The sequence below is a fragment of the Typopeltis vanoorti genome, chromosome 21 (assembly GCF_054136105.1).
Source record: "Typopeltis vanoorti isolate ZY-2024b chromosome 21, IOZ_Tvanoo_1.0, whole genome shotgun sequence".
NCBI lineage: Eukaryota > Metazoa > Arthropoda > Arachnida > Uropygi > Thelyphonidae > Typopeltis > Typopeltis vanoorti.
This window is the reverse complement of record NC_143569.1, coordinates 65,432,450-65,453,444: the sequence shown is the minus strand read 5'-3', so window position 1 is coordinate 65,453,444 and position 20,995 is coordinate 65,432,450. Positions and strand designations below refer to the sequence as shown.

The 20,995-nt window shown below is 34.2% G+C and overlaps 1 protein-coding gene across 1 annotated transcript in view; it reads right to left on the bottom strand.

The window, feature by feature from the left end:
- LOC150094928 (transmembrane protein 209) overlaps positions 1–20,995 on the bottom strand; it is a 293,574-nt gene that overhangs the window by 239,101 nt on the left and 33,478 nt on the right. The window contains exons 4-5 of the mRNA XM_090411152.1: positions 9,199–9,330; positions 3,394–3,466 (exon numbers count right to left, since the gene is read on the bottom strand). Coding sequence (XP_090267278.1) covers positions 3,394–3,466; positions 9,199–9,330 — 205 coding nt within the window. The remainder of the gene's footprint in view (positions 1–3,393; positions 3,467–9,198; positions 9,331–20,995) is intronic.

Genomic DNA, 20,995 nt, shown 5'->3' with positions numbered 1-20,995 from the left:
TAGCCAAGTAGAAGGAACAGCCATGGGAAGTCCTCTTTCTCCAGCTTTAGCCAACTTTTATTTAGAACATTTAGAAAAAGTCCTCTTCACATCTAGTTTCCCTCTACCATCTTTTTGGGTAAGATATATAGATGACATATTTGCTATTTGGCCTCACAGTAAAAACACTTTATCTTCCTTTTTAAACAGTATTAATTCCTTACATCATCGCATAAAGTTTACTATGGAATTAGAAGAAAACAACCAGTTATCTTTTTTAGACGTTCTCCTCATCCGATCATCTTCAAATATTCTTACAACTACAGTATACAGGAAACCAACATTCACAGGTCGTTATATTCTGAAAGAATCAGCCCATCATCCATGTCAAAAAACAGGAATTATAAAATGTCTCATCAAAAGAGCCAAAACTAATTGTTCTACTTTTGATTATCTACAGAAAGAACTTTCTACTATCCAGCAACACATGAAACTCAATGGCTTTTCTGAAAAAAGTATTCAACGTCTTCTTACATCTTATAATCCTCCACAAAACAACAAAGATTCAATACGTCGAGTACCTATTCCTTATATCTCCGGTATTTCAGAACCTATCACAAGAATTTTGAAGAAATATGATTTAACAGCTACGTATTCTCCTATTAACAAATTGTCTTCTCATTTTCCTTCTCCTAAAGACAAACGCTCAACTTTATCTCTTCCTGGAGTTTATCAAATTCCTTGCAACTGTGATCTCTCTTACTTTGGACAGACTGGACGTTCTCTTGAAAAAAGAATCCAAGAACATCAATCATCCATTCTTCACAATAAACCTGAAAAGTCTGGTTTGGCTCAACACGGGATTGAAACTGACCACAGCATCCTTTGGTCCAAAACTCGCCTCTTACATAGATCCCGTTATAGGTTCGAACGTTTGTTCAAGGAAAGCGTGGAGGCCTTGCTCCATCATCCCAACCTGAATCGTAATGACTGCATATCTATATCAAAAATCTGGGAAAGCCTAATCAAGATTACTCATTAATTTTTTTTTTTTTTTTTTTTATAGCAAATTCAATCATGTTTCTACTTCAAAATATTTCGTTTCATACTTAGTGATATAACATCACACGACATGTTCTAATTTCAACGATCTATTGTTAGTATTCTAGCTTGTATATTTTTTTTTAAACTGTTCTTGTAATACCACCGACGATGGTCTGCTATTTCCAGACCGAAATATTTGGTTAAATAAATATCTTTCTTGTGATTACGTGATTATATCATTCAGTCTTATGTCGCAAGTATCCTTAAAACAACAAAGAGTAAAAGTTGACTTATATGCCAGGAACTTTTGATATGCTTTCTTCTTTTCCTTCACTGCCTCTTTAACTTCCTGTGTCCACCAGGGAGTTCTGATTTTTTCATCCTTGCACACAACCTCACCACATGCCTCTCTGGCAGAATCAATCAATGCTTCCTTCAGAGTTTGCCACTGAATCTCCAAGGTTTGATTCCTGTTCTCAAACTCTTTCATTTTCTTTTCAATAATATTTCTGTATTTTAGTCTACAGTTCACATCTGAGAGCTGCTCAACTTTTATTCGCTTTAAAACTTTCTTACATGTTATTCTTATCAATATGAAATTCAATTTTATCCTGCTCAAGACTAAATAGTGATCACTTCCAATTTCAAATCCTCTGTACACTCTGGTGTCCTGCACCAGGGAGAAAACATCACTATCAACAATAACATAGTCAATGAGAGTTTTCTTATTCCTAGACTTCTTCTCTCCATGTGAATTTGTGCACATTTTTATGTTGGAACATGGTGTTAGTAATAACCAGTCCATGTCCTGAGCAGAAATCCAACAGATATTTGCCATTATTATTAGCTTTGCTCTTTTCTCCAAATTTTCCCAAAATATTTTTGTATGTCTCACAATCATTTCCTACGCTGCTATTTAGATCCCCAACAAGGACCAACTTTTCCTTTTTCATTGTGTCAGTTGCTTTTTCTAAAGCCTCAAAAAATTCTTCCACTTTTACTTTAGTAGAACCTTCTGTGGGACCATAGGCACAAATAAGTCTCATTGTCCGGTTCCCCATTCTCATATTTGCCCACATTACTCTACTTGAGACTGACTGCCATTCAAGAAGATTAGCCTCGTATTTTGTGTTGAATACTATGGCTACTCCTTCTTTTCCTTGATTGTCATTGCCTGAATATAACATTTTGTATTTATTGCTCAGAAAGATCTCACCAGTTTTGGTCTTTTTTGTAAATAAATCCTACCTTAGAATGCTTAATAGAGCAACTCCTCTAATTTTTATATTGTTTTATCCTACCCCCCCTTTTTTTTAAATAGATGGGTATTATAGATTTACTCCAAGCATATGTAATTTGCCTTTTTGACCAGGCCTTCTGGCATAGCCACTGTAAAACTCCATATCTAAGCATTTCTGATCTAATATCTACTTATAGATATTAGACCAGAAATATCTAATAGCTACCTTTTACTTTTCAGGTTTCTGAATACCCCAAAATATTAATACATATTCCTGATTACTTTCTGTTTGAACATTTTCTATTACTGTTTCTGTCACTACTTGTTTTATTTCATAGTTTTTTCAAAGTACTGTATTTGCCAGCGCATAAGACGACGCACCCCCTTTTTTGTATAAATTTTTTAGGAAAAAAAGATTTTTTAGATCCTCTTCCTGATTCCACCAAGTTCTTATCATTTTCTCATTTCGGGATGACCTGAAATGCCCCTCTGCAGCCCTGTTTCATGTTCTTAACATACGCAATCATACGTAGCTTGTATGCAATACTCTAGCAATGCCGACATTTTTCAGCCATGATTTGCCAAGAAATTTAGAGAAAATTTAATAGCAGAAATTTATCACCATTCACAACAACCACGACAACAATTGGAAAGTTTAAACGAACAGGAACACAGCTGTGATCGTCAATGACAGCACATGCGCATCCACTGAACTCTACATAACTGGAATGCTCTCACACACCGCAAGGAAGCAAGAAAGAAATCGCGTAACTCAGAACAGAGAAAATTTCCAGAAATGAAAGCAATAAAAAACTGAGTATCAGCGTATAAGATGCACCCTGTTTTTCAGACCTATTTTCGAAGAAACAAAAGTGTATCTTATAAGCCAGCAAATATGGTAATTACTCCATCAAAATATCTTTATTGTCAGGTTTACTTTCATCATCTGATTCCTTTAACACCATTTTTCAAGCATTTAAGTTTTTTTCAATAGTCTCCAGAATATTTTGTCACCTGCATTATATTTATTTTCTATATTTTTTACTAGTTTCCCCATTACTTCTGTTTAATTACTTTTTAACTGTACATGTCTACATTTTTCTCTGTATTCAGGACACCTGATGACTTACTTGTCAGGAACTTTCAATATCATCTCTTCTTTTCCTGGACGACTGTCTTTCACTTCCAGCGTTTCATGAAGTTCTAATTATTCTTTCTATGCAGATAACTTCACCACATATTTTCTTTATTAATATTGCTTATCTGGGTCTACAGTTCACGCCTGAATTCAAGTTAAAAATGAAAGCTTAAAAGCTTTGAGGTGTGAAAAGCTTTTCACACTATACTTTTCAAACTTCAGGTACCTCATAAGTAAGATGTGGTCATATACCAACTATTAAAATTTACCCACAACACTGCAGATCAACTTTCAGGAATAAGCAGCTAAAAAGAGTAGGCAGAGTTGGAAAATCAGAATAGTAAAAGCAATAGATGAATTTTAAATGAATGGAGTAAGGAAACCTTATGACAGAATGAGTCAAAAGAGAAGATGCTAGAATCTTCTGACATCTGATCTATGTCAGAGAATCTATGGCATTCTCTGATATATATATATATATATATATATATATATATATATATCAGATTGAACAAAGGTATAAGCATCTCTTGTGATGGGCATATTGCAGTGATCTCATAGCCTTAGTTGTTTTGTCATAATTCTAAACAACCACAATTACATATCAATGTCAACTGTGGCTGTTTGGAGTTACATTTAACATGTCATTTGTCCAGAATGTCTGAGAGATTATGACCTCTATCAGTCTTGGCTCATTGCCATGTAACACATCCTATTGCTGTTAATACTGATGTTTGCACTGAATAGGCAAAAGCATGATGGACTACTGAAAAGGACCATCTTCTTGCTTTCCATGAAGCCTCATCAGTTACAGTATAGCCCATATTAATGAAGTTTTGGCAGAGGTTCTGTCTAGCCAAACAATAGCAACAGTCAGATTGGATTGTAAATTATCATCCTACAGAGAACTAATGATGCAAATACAAACATCTATGTTGGAAAATCCCACTAGAATAAGTAATACTATGTACCTTCTACTCCATAGGTACCATCTCAAGAGAAGAATGGGGCTAATCCTATGTCTCAGGATTAGCCTCCTCTCACTCAATATAGTTGCAGGATTTTAAAGAAAATTATTAGAATGTCACTCAATGAAGTATCTATTACAGCTAAGATGACTTACCATTTGGAGATAGAATTTTCTAGGCAACATCCTCCTTCATAGTTAGTAAAACTGTCATCCTGCATCATCTCTTCAATCCAAGCAGCAAGACAGAAAGCATTGCTATTTGTTCAAATGCCTGGCATTATATAAGAACAGAAGTGTTTGTGCTAGAATGATACTGAATGAGGCATCTCCTCCAAGTGAGATGGATGCAAGGAGTTGTTCCACTTTTGCAGGGATATCTTTTCCACTACTAAACATACCTACATGATTTAGTTCTTCCTTCTATCTCAAGGCCCATTCCAGAAATAGAACTTTTCCATCTATTTTCTTTTGATGAAATAGTCTTCACTTCCAGCCACTTCATCAGATCCCTCTGCCTATCTTGCAAGCTCTACTTCTGTTTTTCAAATGCATAACATCATATCTTTGCTATTTAAGAATAGTGTCCATTCCAAAGATAGAAGATGCATCTGTTCTCTTACATCTTATTTCATAAAGTGTTAGCTAAACATCTTCAGCCATACATAACATGATTTTAATTGATGATAGCTCTCATCTCTGCAGATTGATGTGCTATCCATCTGGATAGCACATCAGTCCATTCCTGTACATCCAGAAGGCCTTTTATAGTGTCTCCCTATAAGCTATACTTTGAACACTGTCTATTGCAGGATGTCCAGAAGCTGTCTATACCTATGTTTCAGAGATTTACCCTGCAAATTCCCTAACTATCACCCTGGGCTCCAGAGTCCATCCCAGCAGTTAGGAGTTATGCCAAGGAGAATCCTCCCTCTCTTGTTTTCTTCAATTGTGTCATTGATAAAATTTTTCAATCTTTTCCCAATCATATTGGCTACTTACTTGACAAAACCACTATTAATGTTATGGTATGAACCAATGATGTTATCAATAGCCTCTACTAGAAAAGGCTTGCAGAAACTCTTCAACAAAGCAGCAGACTTCTTAAACATCAATGTGACAAAGTTGAGTACACTTTCTCTTGTCCCCCCCCCCTCAGGTAGCAATAAGAAACGGAAGACTGGGAACTTTGAATATTCCCTGCACGGCATGACCTCGCATTCTATTTTGGGTTCTGGAGAAGTGGAGATATCTTGGTGTTATATTTTCTACAACAGACCACTTGCCATCAACTCTAGGCTCATTTCTCTCCAAAAAAGCGCCACTTAAACATGTACAGCAGCTATTCATTCTAAATTACTTTCTTCTTTCTAGATTCTACTCTAGATTAACCCTAGGTAAGTCTCTCTCTCAGTACCATCCCCCTCACGATGTGGCACTGTATATCATGGTCTTGGGATTCCCTTGTTATGATGGTTTAATACCTAGATCATATCTATCCAGTTAAAAGAAATTTTTCTTCTTCATTTCAGAATTATGTCTTATTATGGGGTGATTACATATAAGTCCTTTTTAGGACTTCCAGGGTAACAATGGCGATGCTGTAGCCAATGAAGTTTTAACTGAGGCTCGGCTATTGCTTACCCAGCCATGACTAGAGCTTTTTAGCTCAGTAACACCCATCCACACAGATTTTCTTCATTCAGATGACGGGATATCCCCTTCCCCCAGCAGCAGACCAGGCGACGGGTCGGTTGGGAGTAGTACTAACAAGTAGTCGCATCTAAGTAATACGCGGACCCTGCGTAGGAAGCGGGAATAACGCGAAGAAGAAGAAGAAGAAGAAGAAGAAGAAGAAGATTTCAGAATTATGTCTTGTTACCTCTAGGACTTCATGTATTAAGAATAATTATTGACATACCTCTGGATGGGCACTTGATGGAAGAACACCAATTATGACTGCCTTGGCCAAACAAAGGAGATGGCCTTTATGCTGCACTATGCAGTCAATGGACCAGGCTCACTTTATGCCTGGATTTGAATATATAGATTTAATTAGGACAAGAATCAATGTTCTGCACTTAAACTCATAGACTTGACTTAAACTTAAACTCTGACTTGAGCTCATACAAATTGGGAAAGAAATGATAACCAAGACCTACAGAGCAGGCTGGTCAGAGCATACACTTGGGCGCACGTTGCTCAATGTTGTTACTGTACACGTGGAGTATGTGTTAGATGACAAAATGCAATAAACAGTGCGAGATTTCGGTTTTTAGCTTTTTATTGTAAAGGTTAAAAAAAAATTAATTTCTCTGTGTTTGTAGGATAAGAAGGTGTGGGTGTACAAGCAGCTTAACAGTAAAATGGATTTACTATGCCTAGATTTGCACTGTACATCAGCTAATTCTTTAAGTGCTGACCTATGGAATCAAATGGATAATATGTTAAATTCCATACAACTGCACCTTTTATCCTACAAAAACAGATAAATTAAAAATTAAATCTCTTTGTTTGACAATAAAATAATCATCATTATCTTAGACAACTGTTTAATAAAAACAGAAAAAAATATTTTTAAAAAGTTTCAATTCTGCCATCATTCCTAAGCATATATCGAAAGTTGATTTCCTATACAGTGTTGAAAAGTTCTTCAATATCATACCACGAATTATCATAAATGATATGAGATTACAGACTGCATTCTCCTCAACCCAAAAGCAACATTACCAACTTAGGAAGACTCTTTCTAATTTAAGAATTTAATTAATAAATTAACAATTTATTTGGTCATATAAGTTAATATATAAATGCAATTCTAATTAGAGATATAACTTATCAGCTTTGATAGGTACTATCACAGAATGCTGTACTAATGGTCTATGTGTTTATCAAAGTGATACAAATTGCACTGCCTTAAATCAACTGTAAGCAATTTCAGTCAAGTGGAAATGTGAGGGTGCTAGCTCAGAATGAAACATTCAGGAAGACCCAGAAACCTAACATTAAATAATCAAAGGGTGCTAAAAAAGGGCATTACAAAACTGGAAGTCTAACATGGAAACAATTAAAAAGCTGAAAGAGTCCACAGAAGTAAGTTTAGGCTAGCAGCTAAGACACTACATAAAGAGAAGTCTTGGTTTCTACAGATGAATAGCTGCATGTAAACTAAAAATCAACAGTGGTGATATGCTGGTGTGTGTGAAGAACATTATGATTAGTGCATAAGGCACTGCACGTCCATCATATGGAATAACAAATTACAATATCTCCTTTTCCAATCAGATAAGAGAGAGAGAGAGAGAGAGAGAGAGTACACCCAAGTACATGATTCTACCTGCAGTTTGGCAGCAAAGATGCCATGATCTGAATCTATATCGTCTAGTATACATTCAGGTCTTTCATTGTTAGTGTCTGGAAGGATGAATGTTGACATATGTAACACTGTACATGGTTTGAGGAAAAGAATGTAACAAAACTACTGGACTCCACAAATTGCCAATCTTTACACATTTCACATCAGAAAACACATCAGCGATGAAATTTCGGAAGCAAGCTAGATAGTATTGAAGGAATAATGGTTTAAAATACCTGCACAGAGTATGTCTAGAAGAGAGAAAAGTGTGATGATAGGAACCAAAAGTGGTCAAAACATACTCTCACAATAATAAATTTAGTTTAATCCTTTATCCAAATGTGAGCAAACAAAGTTTGCGCCTGAAAATATCTTCAGGACTGAGGTAAGGTAGTACAACACTGGGAAACTCGCAGCAAAGGTGGATCAAGCTCTCAACTCCTTGTCTCAGTATCTCCCATAATGCACTACTACCTTACCTCAGTCCTGTTGTATAACCTTACCTCAGTCCTGAAGATATTTTCAGGTGCAAACTTTGTTTGTTCACACTTGGATAAAGGATTAAACTAAATTTATTATAGTCTAACCAAGTGAAAAATAAACTTTCAAACATCTTTCTCTAAATTCAGAGTAATTTAATAATAAGGTGGCACACCTTTTGGCAACTCCTATAGGTAAGGATGACCTCTGCTATTGCTTCTGCCTTAGTATCTCCACTCTGGGCCTAGCTCCCACTGACAAGACCTCAATAAAAGTCGAAACCGGTATGGGTAGTGGCCCTTCCCTTAATGCATAGCAGTATACATGTCCACAAGGAGATGTGCTGTGCATTATGGGAGATACTGAGACAAGGAGTTGAGAGCTTGATCCACCTTTGCTGTGAGTTGCCCGGTGTTGTACTACCTTACCTTAGTCCTGAAGATATTTTCAGGCGCAAACTTTGTTTGCTCACACTTGGATAAAGGATTAAACTAAATTTATTATAGTCTAACCAAGTGAAAAATAAAGTTTCAAATACTCTCACAATGGGAGAATTTATAGTTTCTCTGAGATACAATATTTTAACTTATTATAAGATACAATATTATACTTATTTTAACAATGTAACTGCTGACAACACACACACACACACACTTTCACTGCACTTTTACTACACATTCAAGTTTCATTCCTTCAGATGCAAATTTAAGTTTTGTTAACTGTAATCATATGAATGACTCATATCATATGTGGTTGAGGAAATGAAAACATGCAACTACAAATAAAAAAAAATATGAACTTGTATATTCATGTAATTCATAATTTACTAGACATAAAATTTATTTCAAAAGGAAATGTAATAATTTTGTTTAAATAATATAATTATTTAATTATAATTAAGAAACATTAGAATAATTATGAGATCTCATACATACAGAGATTTTAAAAGCTGAAAATATTAATTGTAAACTTGTAAGTCATGCTTTTTTACTTACCATTATCTGAAAGGCCAAATAACCTTTTCTGTGTAGGTGTAACTTCTAATGGAGAGACTCCAAAAAATGGATATAAATAAGTCCAAATATTCACAAGTGCATTTAAGGTAAAGATCACAGCCAATGCAAATTCTAAAAAAAAACAATAATAATAAAATTAATTTTTAAAGGCATACTCTATGTAGCAAGCAAAACTGTCATATCCAAAACACAATATTAACAAATATGGTATACAAATAAAATTTCCACCATTTTTCTTAATACGTCCTCCCTCAATAGAAACATAAGATACTATGAGAGTTAAATGCAATTAAGTTAACATTATTATTAGTTCACTTTCAACAATTTTCTTTTAAATTAATCTGTTAAGTCCAATATTGTCAGAAATTACATTTCAGCCATTGAGGTACTATTACCTGCATGCATCTTTTACATCTGAAACAGGTGTAAAAGTGCAAATATTTACACCTGAAACAGGTGTAAATATTTTTCCAACCATCTCAGCATTAAACATCTGCTTTGCTGATCCCTTTTCAAATGCTAAGCAGATAAGCTCCTTTCTAGTATACTTAAATTTTTGCCAAATCATGTTATAAATATGATTTGGCAAGTGATTCCACTTGTTTCTTCCCTAATTTCCCTCAGAACTTGCATATCTGTTGTCTTTGAATGACTGTCTTATTTCTAATCCAAGATGTGGAAGTTAAAACTGGTTTAGCTTTTCCTTTACAGAGCTACAAAAACTAAACACAGATTCTTAGTATACACTATCTGATCACAAAAAAATCTGGATATGCATTTGTAGTATGGCTGTGGATATGGCTATATACATCACAACCATGGTTCGTTCACATATAAAAGGAAGCAATCTTCATAGACAAACATTAATAATCAAATGGACTGTACTGAAACACTGAAAATAAGTTGCGGCTTAAGACCTCTAATATTAGACATGTTTTTTTTTTAATATATAAATCAAAAGTTAAAATTCTCACTTATTATTATTATTATTATTTATTTTATTTTATTTATTTCATAACTTTGGAAGTGGCACTATCACAGGATGTCACTTTTTGCAGTAATGCAGTTCAGGAAATTTTAGGTAGAAGATGAATTTTGTTGCCTGGTGTGAGAGCGCCTTGCTTATTGGAGGCCTGATGTGGCTGAAAAAAAAGTTTCATGTTTGGTTTCTAGAACAGGGTATCCAGACTATGTAAAAATAAATTTTAAAAAAATTACAAAAAAATATATAAAATTGATAAAAATGAGAAGGAAAAAAAAAAATTCTTAGCCCATCCACAGTACAAATGTACTATAGGCTTAGTAATAACCTTTCATGGGTGGTAACCACAAAAAAGCTGTCCTAATCAATTGTAAGTGATGTTATTGTGAAGTTGAAATGTCTAGGGGCAACAACAGCACAATTATGACCCAGTAGCTTAAAAATCTCTTGTCTTTTGAAACACACACTATCAAGTTCTGAAGTACTTCTGCAAGCAACACCAGTATCATAACTGTTCATCCAGGCCTGAAGAATACAAGTATCCTTAGCTATACACAAGGCTGCATTTAACATAAGGCACATTAGGCAAAAGCTGGGACCTCACACTCTGGGGAGACCACATTCTAAAACCTTACATTTGCAAAATCATGTTAGAAATATTCACGAAAATTCGCAAAAAAAAAAAAATTCTTCTATATTGTCAGTAAAGTGAAAGAACATTAAGCTGTCGTTCCATTGCACTGATTTGAAGAATAAAAGACAACAAATTTACTATTACTAAATAGATTCACTGCAAAGGTTGATCTCTGATCATTTCAGGGTTGATTATTTTTGCACATGTGAAATTCGTTTTTATTTTTGGGAAGAGACACAAATAAATAAACTGTGCAGCAAAAAAGGTCAAATATTGTAGGACAGTAAAGGAAATTCTAAGTAACACAGTACATGTAAAGACAAGTGACACAAAGTTGCTCCACTACAGTTAATCTGTTAACGGCTCTAAAAACCGGTGTTCAGGGATTATCGACTAAGGGGGGTAACTGCATTATAAAATGTAGAATGCAGTTTTGATCCATGAAAAATGCTAGGGTGATCTGGCTATTTCATCCATCTTGGCCAGTAGGGAGATTAAGTGTCATTAGTAAACACATGTAACAACAACTGATAGTTTAGTTACCATTACTTGGCTAGTATTTCTACAGCAGTATACAAGAGTATATACCTAATTATATGGTTAAAGTAGTTGTCGCAGTCAGTATGAATATATTTTTCAATGAATTTATTATTCTTATTTTAACGAAACCAAGATGCTACTGTTTCCATTTTTTATTTTTTTAAAGCCTTTAACGTAATTATTTATTTATTAATAAGTTTATTTTAGATTTAATAAATATTTATTTTGCTTTTGACAGTATTATACACATAATGATGCCAAGAAAGTTTGAATCCAGAGCTAGTAAAAGAAAACGACTCAGAGAAAAGGAAAAACAGCTAAATAGTCAAAAGGTGGTAATTTTGTCTTTCTTACGTTCTTCTGAAAATTAAGGGAATGAAGAATTTCATGGAACTTAAGTTGTACCTCAAACTTCTCAGAATAAAAGCGAAACGTTGGTATCAGTATCAGGAGGAGACAAAAGTGAAAATGAAGAACATCAAAATAATGTGGAAAATATAGGAGAGAAAGAAATAAATGAAACAAATTAAGAGAGTTTTTAATAAAATTTTAAACCGGAGTCTGTACTTAGCAGCAAGCAAACTATCTCTTATCCTACCGATATAGCAGTGTGGCTAATTAGTATTAATGAACAATTTATCAAGCATATTTTAATAAATATGCCTCAGAATGTTGGTAAAATCGAAAATTTAAAAAAAGAATACACAGACTACAATAGAATACGAGGGTGGTCTGAAAAATCCTCAGCTTCAACCATAGATGGCAACACTATCGGCAAGATTTTTTTTTCTAAGTTGGTACATCTGTCATAAGTATCCATGTGAAATTGCAAGTCATTCTATCAAGTAGTTTGTTTCATAGAGCTGTCTGAAGCAAAAGTGTTGTCTGAATCCCTTGAAATGGATAAAATCGAGTATCATGTGGCTATAAAATTCTTTGTAAAAAGTTTAATGCCAAAAGAAATTCATTCGAAGTTCATAAAAGTTTATGGGCACTCTTCTCTTTCGACAATTAAGAAATAGGTTGCCGAGTTTAAATGTGGCTGTATCAGCCTTGAAGATGATCAACACGAAGGACGTTCAAAAAGTGTAACAACACCAGAAACCATTGATCAAATGCACGATATGGTATTGGATGACCGGTGAGTCAAAGTGCGTGAAACTGCTGAGACTATAGGCATTTCAAAAGAACGTGTAGGATATATTTTGAATGAAGAATTGCAAATGAAAAAGCTTTGCGCAAGATGGGTGCCACGCTTCCTCACAGCAGATCAAAACCACACTCACATGAAATCTCTGAACAGTGCTTGGAGTGTTTTAACATGAATAAAACTGATTTTTGTGCGTTGATTTATTACTATGGTTCAGATTCACCATTATATACCAGAATCCAAACAGAAGTCAAAACATTGGACAGAAGCCAGTTGTTCAGTACCAAAGAAAACAAAGTTGATTCCATCAGCAGGAAAGGTCATGGCATCGATGTTTGGGGATGCTAAAGGTATTTTGTTTATTAATTATCTTGAAAAGGGTAAAACAATAACCAGGGAATATTATTCCGACCTTTTAACCAGACTAGATGAAAAAATTCTTGAGAAAGGAAAAAAAATCATCTTTCATCAGGACAATGTATGTGCCCACAGTTGTTTTGGCAATGGGAAAATTAAGGGATCTGCACTATGAATTGTTGGAACATCCACCTATTCCCCAGATTTGGCTCTCTCTGACTGCTATCTCTTCCCAAAACTAAAACTCTTCCCTGCTATTCAGCATTTTTCTTCGAATCAAGAGATGCTTGCAGCTGTAGAGGGGTATTTTGCAGATCTTATTGGGAACCACTACAGATATGGGATAATGGTGCTGGAGCATCACTGAAATAAATGTATTAGTCTAAAGGGAGATTATGTTAAAAAATAAAAATAATTTTGAAAACATAAATTTGTTTTTTAATTGTTAGGCCGAGAACTTTTCAGGCCACCCTCGTATATGTCAGAAATGTAAATGAATCACATTTTTACTGTAAAAAGGTGAATGGAACAAAGGAGAAACGAGAGTGGCTAATTTTTTCAGAAACCAGCAAAGCAATTTACTGCTTTGTTTGTAAATTGTTTTCTAAGTCAAATAATAGCTTAATGAAGGGTTTTAATGACTGGAGAAATATAACACAAACCTTATGTGATCACGTGCATTCGACTGAGCATATACGATCGATGTGCAAATATCGCTAAAGAAGATGAAGTTCTGTAAATAGTCGAATTGATGAAACAAATACAATCTGAAGAAAATTACTGGAGAGAGGTTTTAAAAAGAATAATAGCTACCATTAAGTTAATGAGTAAACTAGGGCTAGCATTTAGAGGCAATACAAATGATATTTTTTTTCTGATTCTTGCGGAAATTATTTATCGTGTTTACATTATTTAAGTAAATTTGGTGATTTTTTTTTTTTTTAAACCATCACATGAAAATGTATGGCAACTGTAGTTCTGGCAGATCAAAGCATGTTTCTTATCACACTCGTGATGAATTCATCATGTTAATAGCTAATAAAACAAGAGAAATATTAATATCAGACATTAAGGAAGCTGCTTATTTTGCAATAATACTTGATTCAATGCTAGACGTTGCCCATAATAACCAACTAGCTATTATATTTAGGTACGCTAAGACAAATTCTAACATTAGAGAAACATTTATCAGGTTCATCAGTATTACACAAACATAATTCCTTATATTTAGAAGAGGTACTATTAAAAAAATTAGAAGAATTATCTTTGGGGATAAAAATGTGCAGAGGGCAAAGCTATGATAATGCTGCCAAGATGAAAGGTGTTTATACAGGTTTACAAGCTAGGCTGAAAAAATAGTCCCTCTGCACATTATATACCATGCTCTAGTCATTCCTTAAATTTAACTGGGAACTATGAGTAGAAATGGAAACTATCCATTTCTCCTCATGAGAAACCTATTTCTAAATTAGAGAGCTCATCACTGGCTGAACATTTTGACAATTCAGAAACAACAATTTTAACAGTTGTGTGAGAGACAAAATTTTACAACGAATAAATGCTACTAGTAAATCTCTAGTCTGCGCAGTTTGATTCCTGTCAGTGATGTCAGGAGCTGAAGGATCTTCCTCAGCCATAGCCAAGTTAGCTGATCTTGGGCGTGGACAGTAGGGTTTTTTTCCCCCAGTTTATCCTGGGGGTTTTCATCCTGCAAAGTAGGCAAAACGTCCTTGAGAACTCAACACTACAGACATAGGATACACCGGGGGGGTGACCACCTTATCCTGTGAATGGTTTGAGGTCCGATGATTAATAAACCCTCAACACCACAAGGTAAAAGAGGGAAGATGAGATGAGATGAGTAAATCTCTACAAGATCCCGATATGAATTTGTTGTTAGCCAATAATTTGTTACAGTCTCTAGTTGGTTTTATTTTAGATACAAGAAATAGTTTTATTGCTTTAAATGAAACAGATTTATTAACAGATGAGACGAAATTTAAAGAGTGAAAAAAACGAAAAAAAAAAATGTGTGACGAAGTTTCACAATCTAACAATCAGATTACATGGGAAAGAAAATTTCATTGTTAATACTTTTAATATCATTTATAAGCTAATTTTGGAAATGACTGAAAGAGCAAAAAGTTATTTAGACATATTGGATATGTTTGACATTTTTTTGAAGAAAGATATAGATCAAGACAAGTACAAGACTAGTATTAACAAAATTTTACAAACTTATGGGACTGATATTGACTTAGAAAATTTATTGATGAAGTTAAGCAATTTTTAATAAGCTAAAGGAAGAAAATTCTTCAATTAAAAATATGTATAAATTTATAAACGATGGATTAAGGTCTACGTTTCTGAATGCAGAAACAATTTTAAAAATATTTTTGACGATGCCTATTTCAAATGCAAGTGCTGAATGCTCATTTTCAGTGCTGAAACAAATAAAAAATTATTTAAGAAGCAACTTGCACCAAAATAAAACAAGTGACTTGTCATTATTATGCATTGAGTCAGATGTAATGGACTCTATTAATTATGATGACATTAGATATATTTGCTAAAACCAAAGTCAGAAAAAAAAAATTTTAGTTATTAATTTTTTTTAATTTAAATTTGAACTGATTTATTTTTATACTTTTTTTTAAATGCAAATATATGTATACCAATGTGGTATTATTTTTATTTTATTAAAATGAATTATTATGGAAATGTCAACTTTTATTTTCAATAAACTAAAAAAAAAATCATATGAATTTGATTAACTGAAATAGACTTGTTCTTTTGAGGCCTCATAATGATGTTGCACCTAGGGCCTCCAAAAGTATAAATGCGGCCTTGGGTATCCAGTTGCACACAAACCTAATATCAGCAAGAGCAATGCCAAGAGCTGGGTGAAATGGTGTAAAGCTCTCTGCCATTTGACTCTGCAACAGTGGAAATATGTTCTCTGGAGTGATTAATCAACCTAACAGCCTGATCAATGAGTATGGGTTTAGCAGATGCCCAGAAAATGCTACCTTCCCAAATGTGTTGTGCCAACCGTGAAGTGTGGTGGAGGAGGCATCATGGTCTGGGGATTTTTTTCATGGTTTGGGCTGGGCCCTCTAGTTCCAGTGACAGGGAATCTTAACACTGCAGCTTATAATGATATTCTAGAGAGCTCTGTGCTTCCAACTTTATGACAACAGTTTGGCGAATGCTTTTCCCTGTATCAACACAACAATTCCCCTATTCACAAAGCAAAGTCTGTGGAGGAATGGTTTCATGAGATGGGTATTAACAAACTTGACTGGAATGAATTACTGCAGCAATGTACCAAGGGCCAGTGTAATGCCTTCCCAAAAGACTGAAGGCAGTTATAGCAGCAAAATGTGGACCAACTTTTATATTAGAATGCGAGCAGGCACCTGGATATTTTTGATCAGATAGTTCTCTCTCTTGTTACATTATTTTTCTTGGCTATTTGTCCTAAAATAAATATCAGATCCTAAAAAACCCTATTTGGTCACCCATCATGCTCTTCAAGTTTCTAATCAATTTTTCTCACTTCCATAAGGATGCCTGCATAAATTTTACTTGGAACCTGTAGTATGAAAATTCTTGTGATCATTCGTTTTTGTTTCTTTTTTTAAACATGAGTATATTATTCACACTCTGCTTCAATCATCTGGAACTTAACCTTCTGATAGGACTTCTAAATTATGCCACATAAGGCAGTATCAAAATTTTATACTTATATTCTAGAGCAGCATTTCTGATATCTCATCACATATATTGCACATATTTGCACCTGTGTAGCTCAGTGGAAGTGGCATGTATTGTCCATGAAGAAAGAGCATCATAAGTTCTATTCTAGTCACCAACTAGAAGATTTTTTTAGCCGACCTGGTTGGTCGAGAGGTTAGCATATCCGCTCTCCAGCCAAAAGGCTGTGGGTTTTGAATCCTGCCGCAGGCATGGATGTTTGTGATAGTCTATAAAAATCTAGTGGCGGTAGATGGTGATGGTAGTTGCGCTTGGTGGAGGCAGAGTTCTAGAGTAGGTGCCCTCCCTCGATGAGTCTTTGGACTCCCTGGAGGTGTCATGTAATAATATATAGTCCAGATTATGAAAGCTTTCTCTATCTGCAGTACTGATATGTTCATGCTGGATATTTTCTACTACTGTTTTGTAGTTACTTATCGCATTTAATAATTTTGCTAAGTAATTTCTCCAGATATCTTCAGTTTTTATTTCACCTACATCATCTGTTCCCATTCATGGTACTTTTCCTATATGTATCTTTTATTTTTGCTCTCACCGAGAGCAAAAATTTACCCTTTCTTAACAACACAAACTGCTTCTACATATGACCCTTGTCCCCTCCATACCTTCCACATAATGAAAAATTTCATCAATTGGTATTCCAAAACACCTTTTTTCAGAAATTTATAGGCATGGCATGATATGATATCAATATCATATCACCTTTCCTTTTCCTGCTTACTAGTGTCTGCAGTCCACATACTTTCAATCTGTCCTCAAACTTCCATAATTCCAATATCATCTTTGTAACTCTTCTTTGCACCCTCTCCACAGCATCTTCATTCTCTTGGTACCCAGGAGACCAAATTTGCACTGTAGTCCAGGCATAGTCATTATCAAGGCCTCGTAACAAGCATTGATTATCATCAATGCTTGTTTCAGCATCGCAATTATTCTTCAAGTTGTATTTGCAATCTTTGCTATGTGACCTTTGAGTTTAACTTCTTATCATAATCTCACTAATATAATATGCATTTGGAAATCTCACAAAGTGCATACTTTTACACTTACTTACAATGAACTGACAACTATTATGATTTGTCCATAGTTTTCAGCTTGTTTAAATCATTCTGTAAAGACAGCATATCAATAGAATCCCTGATTGCTTTGTCTAGAAGAAATCAAAAAATACATGACTCAAGTATTAAAAATGAGAGGGAAAAAAATAATCAAAATTGGACAATATGGAAATAAGCTGCAATTAATTTTAAAATGCTCTGAATTTGTGAAAATTCCATGCATCTGATGAATAAGAATTGCTGCATTAAGTAATATGATGCTTGGAAAAAACTCCACCTAAAACAGCATTTCCAAATCTTTTGCACCCAGTACTACAAATACTAGAAAAGCAAACAGACCCTTATGAAAAACCAACATATATCAGCAAAAATAAATAAATAATAATAATAATAATAAATAAAGAAACTATTTTTTTTTAATATATAGTTAAAATAAATTAAAAACAACACTGATTTTTAGTTGCTGTGAAGATACATACATACAAAACTTTACAAGATTTAAAATGGAAATTAAACGAAATAAGAACATAAGTCAAATTTTCAGGTCTAACTGTTACAATAAATAAGTCTTCTTGATTGCCTCTGAATGCTCAGGACACTCATTGGTAATGTGATAGATAGTCTGGTTTTCTGACCCACAATTACATACTGGAGAAATCTGCATTCTCCATATGTGGAGTGAATAACTGAAATGACCATGGCCACTCTGTACTCTGTTGAGGGTAATCCAGATGTTACAGGAGGGCTCAAATCCTGCAGGATGTCAACCACTGAGGATAGGCTCCCACAGGAGCCCTATCCATTCACATTGAGTGCCATGCTAGCTCACTGTAGTTATCTGAAGAAAGTTTTTTTTTTTTTTTTTTTAAAAGCATATTCAATTGGTGGGCATCTTGATTTTAATTGACTGAATCAGTATATAGATTGAACTCTTGTAGTAGGTCTCCATTTCTCCTAATATGGAATGGTTCTATGTGACTTAGAACTGGGAACATTTAAAAGGCATTGTTTTAACAGTACTGCTTATAATTCACATTCTCTGATTTAAAACTGTAGATTTTACTTCTGTATCAAATGTTCAGCCAAACATTATTCAGCTGTTGAATATATTAATCGCAGTTCAGAAGCACAGAGAATAGATGCATATACTCCCTAGTATGTACCAGCCAGCTTGCTGAAAATATTATTCCTTGCTCTCAGTTTAGCAGCCACGTTCGTAAAATGTTTATTATATAATAATGTTCTACACAAAACAACACCAAGACACTTGGGATTATAAGATAAAGATGTCCCACTTAAAAAATATTTGAAGTGAGGTTAGTCATCCTGTTATTTTCATGAAAGCAACACTAAGACATAGTGATGCTCAGTGTCAAGTATGAAGATTGATTTTGATTGACTGAAACAAGCTCAGAAATGTTTGGTTCAATTGTAGTAACTTGCACTCTCAAATCACATTCTATATTTAGTCTGTTTCTATATTTTGACTCGGTATATCCAAGTGCTGAAAAGTTCTCAGCATCGACCATAAATGGCAACACTATTGGCAAGATTTTTTTCTCTAAGTTGGTACATCTGTCATAAGCATCCATATGAAATTGCAAGTCATTCTATGAAACAATTTTTTTTATAGAGCTGTCGGAAGCTAAAGCATTGTCTGTATCCCTTGAAATGGATAAAATTGAGTATCATGTGGTTATAAAATTCTTTGTAAAAAAAGCTTTAACGCCAAAAGAAATTCATTTGAAGTTCATAAAAGTTTACAGGCACTTTTCTCCTTCATTTTCAACAATTAAGAAATGCGCTGCTGAGTTTAAACGCGGCCGTACCAGTCTTGAAAATGATCCATGTGAAGGACGTCCAAAAAGTGTAACACCAGAAATCATTGATCAGTGCACGCGCTATTGGATGACCAGTGAATCGAAGTGCGTGAAATTGTTGAGACTATAGGCATTTCAAAAGAACGTGTAGAATATATTTTGCATGAAGAATTGCAAATGAAAAAGCTCTGCGCAAGATGGGTGCTGCACTTGCATGAAAATCTCTGAGCAGTGCTTGGAGTGTTTTAACAAGAATAAAACTGATTTTACGCGTCGATTTATTACTATGGATGAGACTTGGATTCACCACTACACACCAGAATCCAAACAGTAGTCAAAACAGTAGATAGAAGCTGGTTGTTCAGCACCAAAGAAGACAAAGTCGTTCCATCAGCTGGAAAGGTGATGGCATCAGTGTTTTGGGATGCTAATGTTAAATTGTGAATGAAACTATGTTGTGTAATTTATTTTTTTCATTCACATTTAACATTGCTTATTATATATTAATCATGATTTGTATAAAAATTATTTATTGTTCCTTAATTAAGGATTACTATTTAAATATTTATTCTAAACTTAACCTACTATTAGTTTATTAAATAATAATATGTGTAGAAATTTATGATAACTAAAATATCTATATAAAGTAATGAAAAGTGTTATTATAAATAATTGTATACGTAATGAAAAAGCTGATTAAGTAGCTCAAATATTCTGTTTATTCTTATTTGTAAAAATTTAACGTTATGTAATCACTTATGTAGTAGTAGAGCGTTGTATTACATTAGCGAAATGTTTGCGTTCATTGGTTGTCATGGAGACACATAAAATAAACATGCACGAGTCGAGGAGTGCGTGACCTTGGAACCAAAAGGAGAAGGAAAGGCAATAAGAATTTTAATGAGAGAGAAGGAGAGAGTTTTGCAGAGCCTGAAGGAAGGTAGGATACAAGCAAAGAAGTGAAGGAAAATTATAAATTCTTTAGGGCAGAAATTCATGAGAATAGTGTTTAGAAGTAAGCAAAAATGTAGTGAATCATATACTCAACTGCAAGTGAAATCAGCTGTTGTTGTAGAGGAAAATTGATGTCGTAATCAGATAAATAAAGAACTGGACATTCAATGGGAAATTCTGATTAGTTCCAGTTAGTCTAGGATTACGTCTTAATTCTATGTTGCCCTGAAAAGAATTATAATGAATTTAACTAGTTGGAGAAAAGTAAACAAGGAAAGATATCAGTACCTTATTGCTGTTGTTTAGAGTAGTGAAGCGCGATTAACAGTAGTTCAGTTAAAGCGTTGGAGAATTTTATTTAATGTGTTCCGCTAGCTTAAATAAGTTAATTCATAAGTGTGCTCACAATAAATTGATGTATTGAAGATTGTATCTGGTAAGAGTAGTCATACATGTTTGTTTATTCTAACATTAACTATAACGTATCTTCGAAGTTCAAGGTGC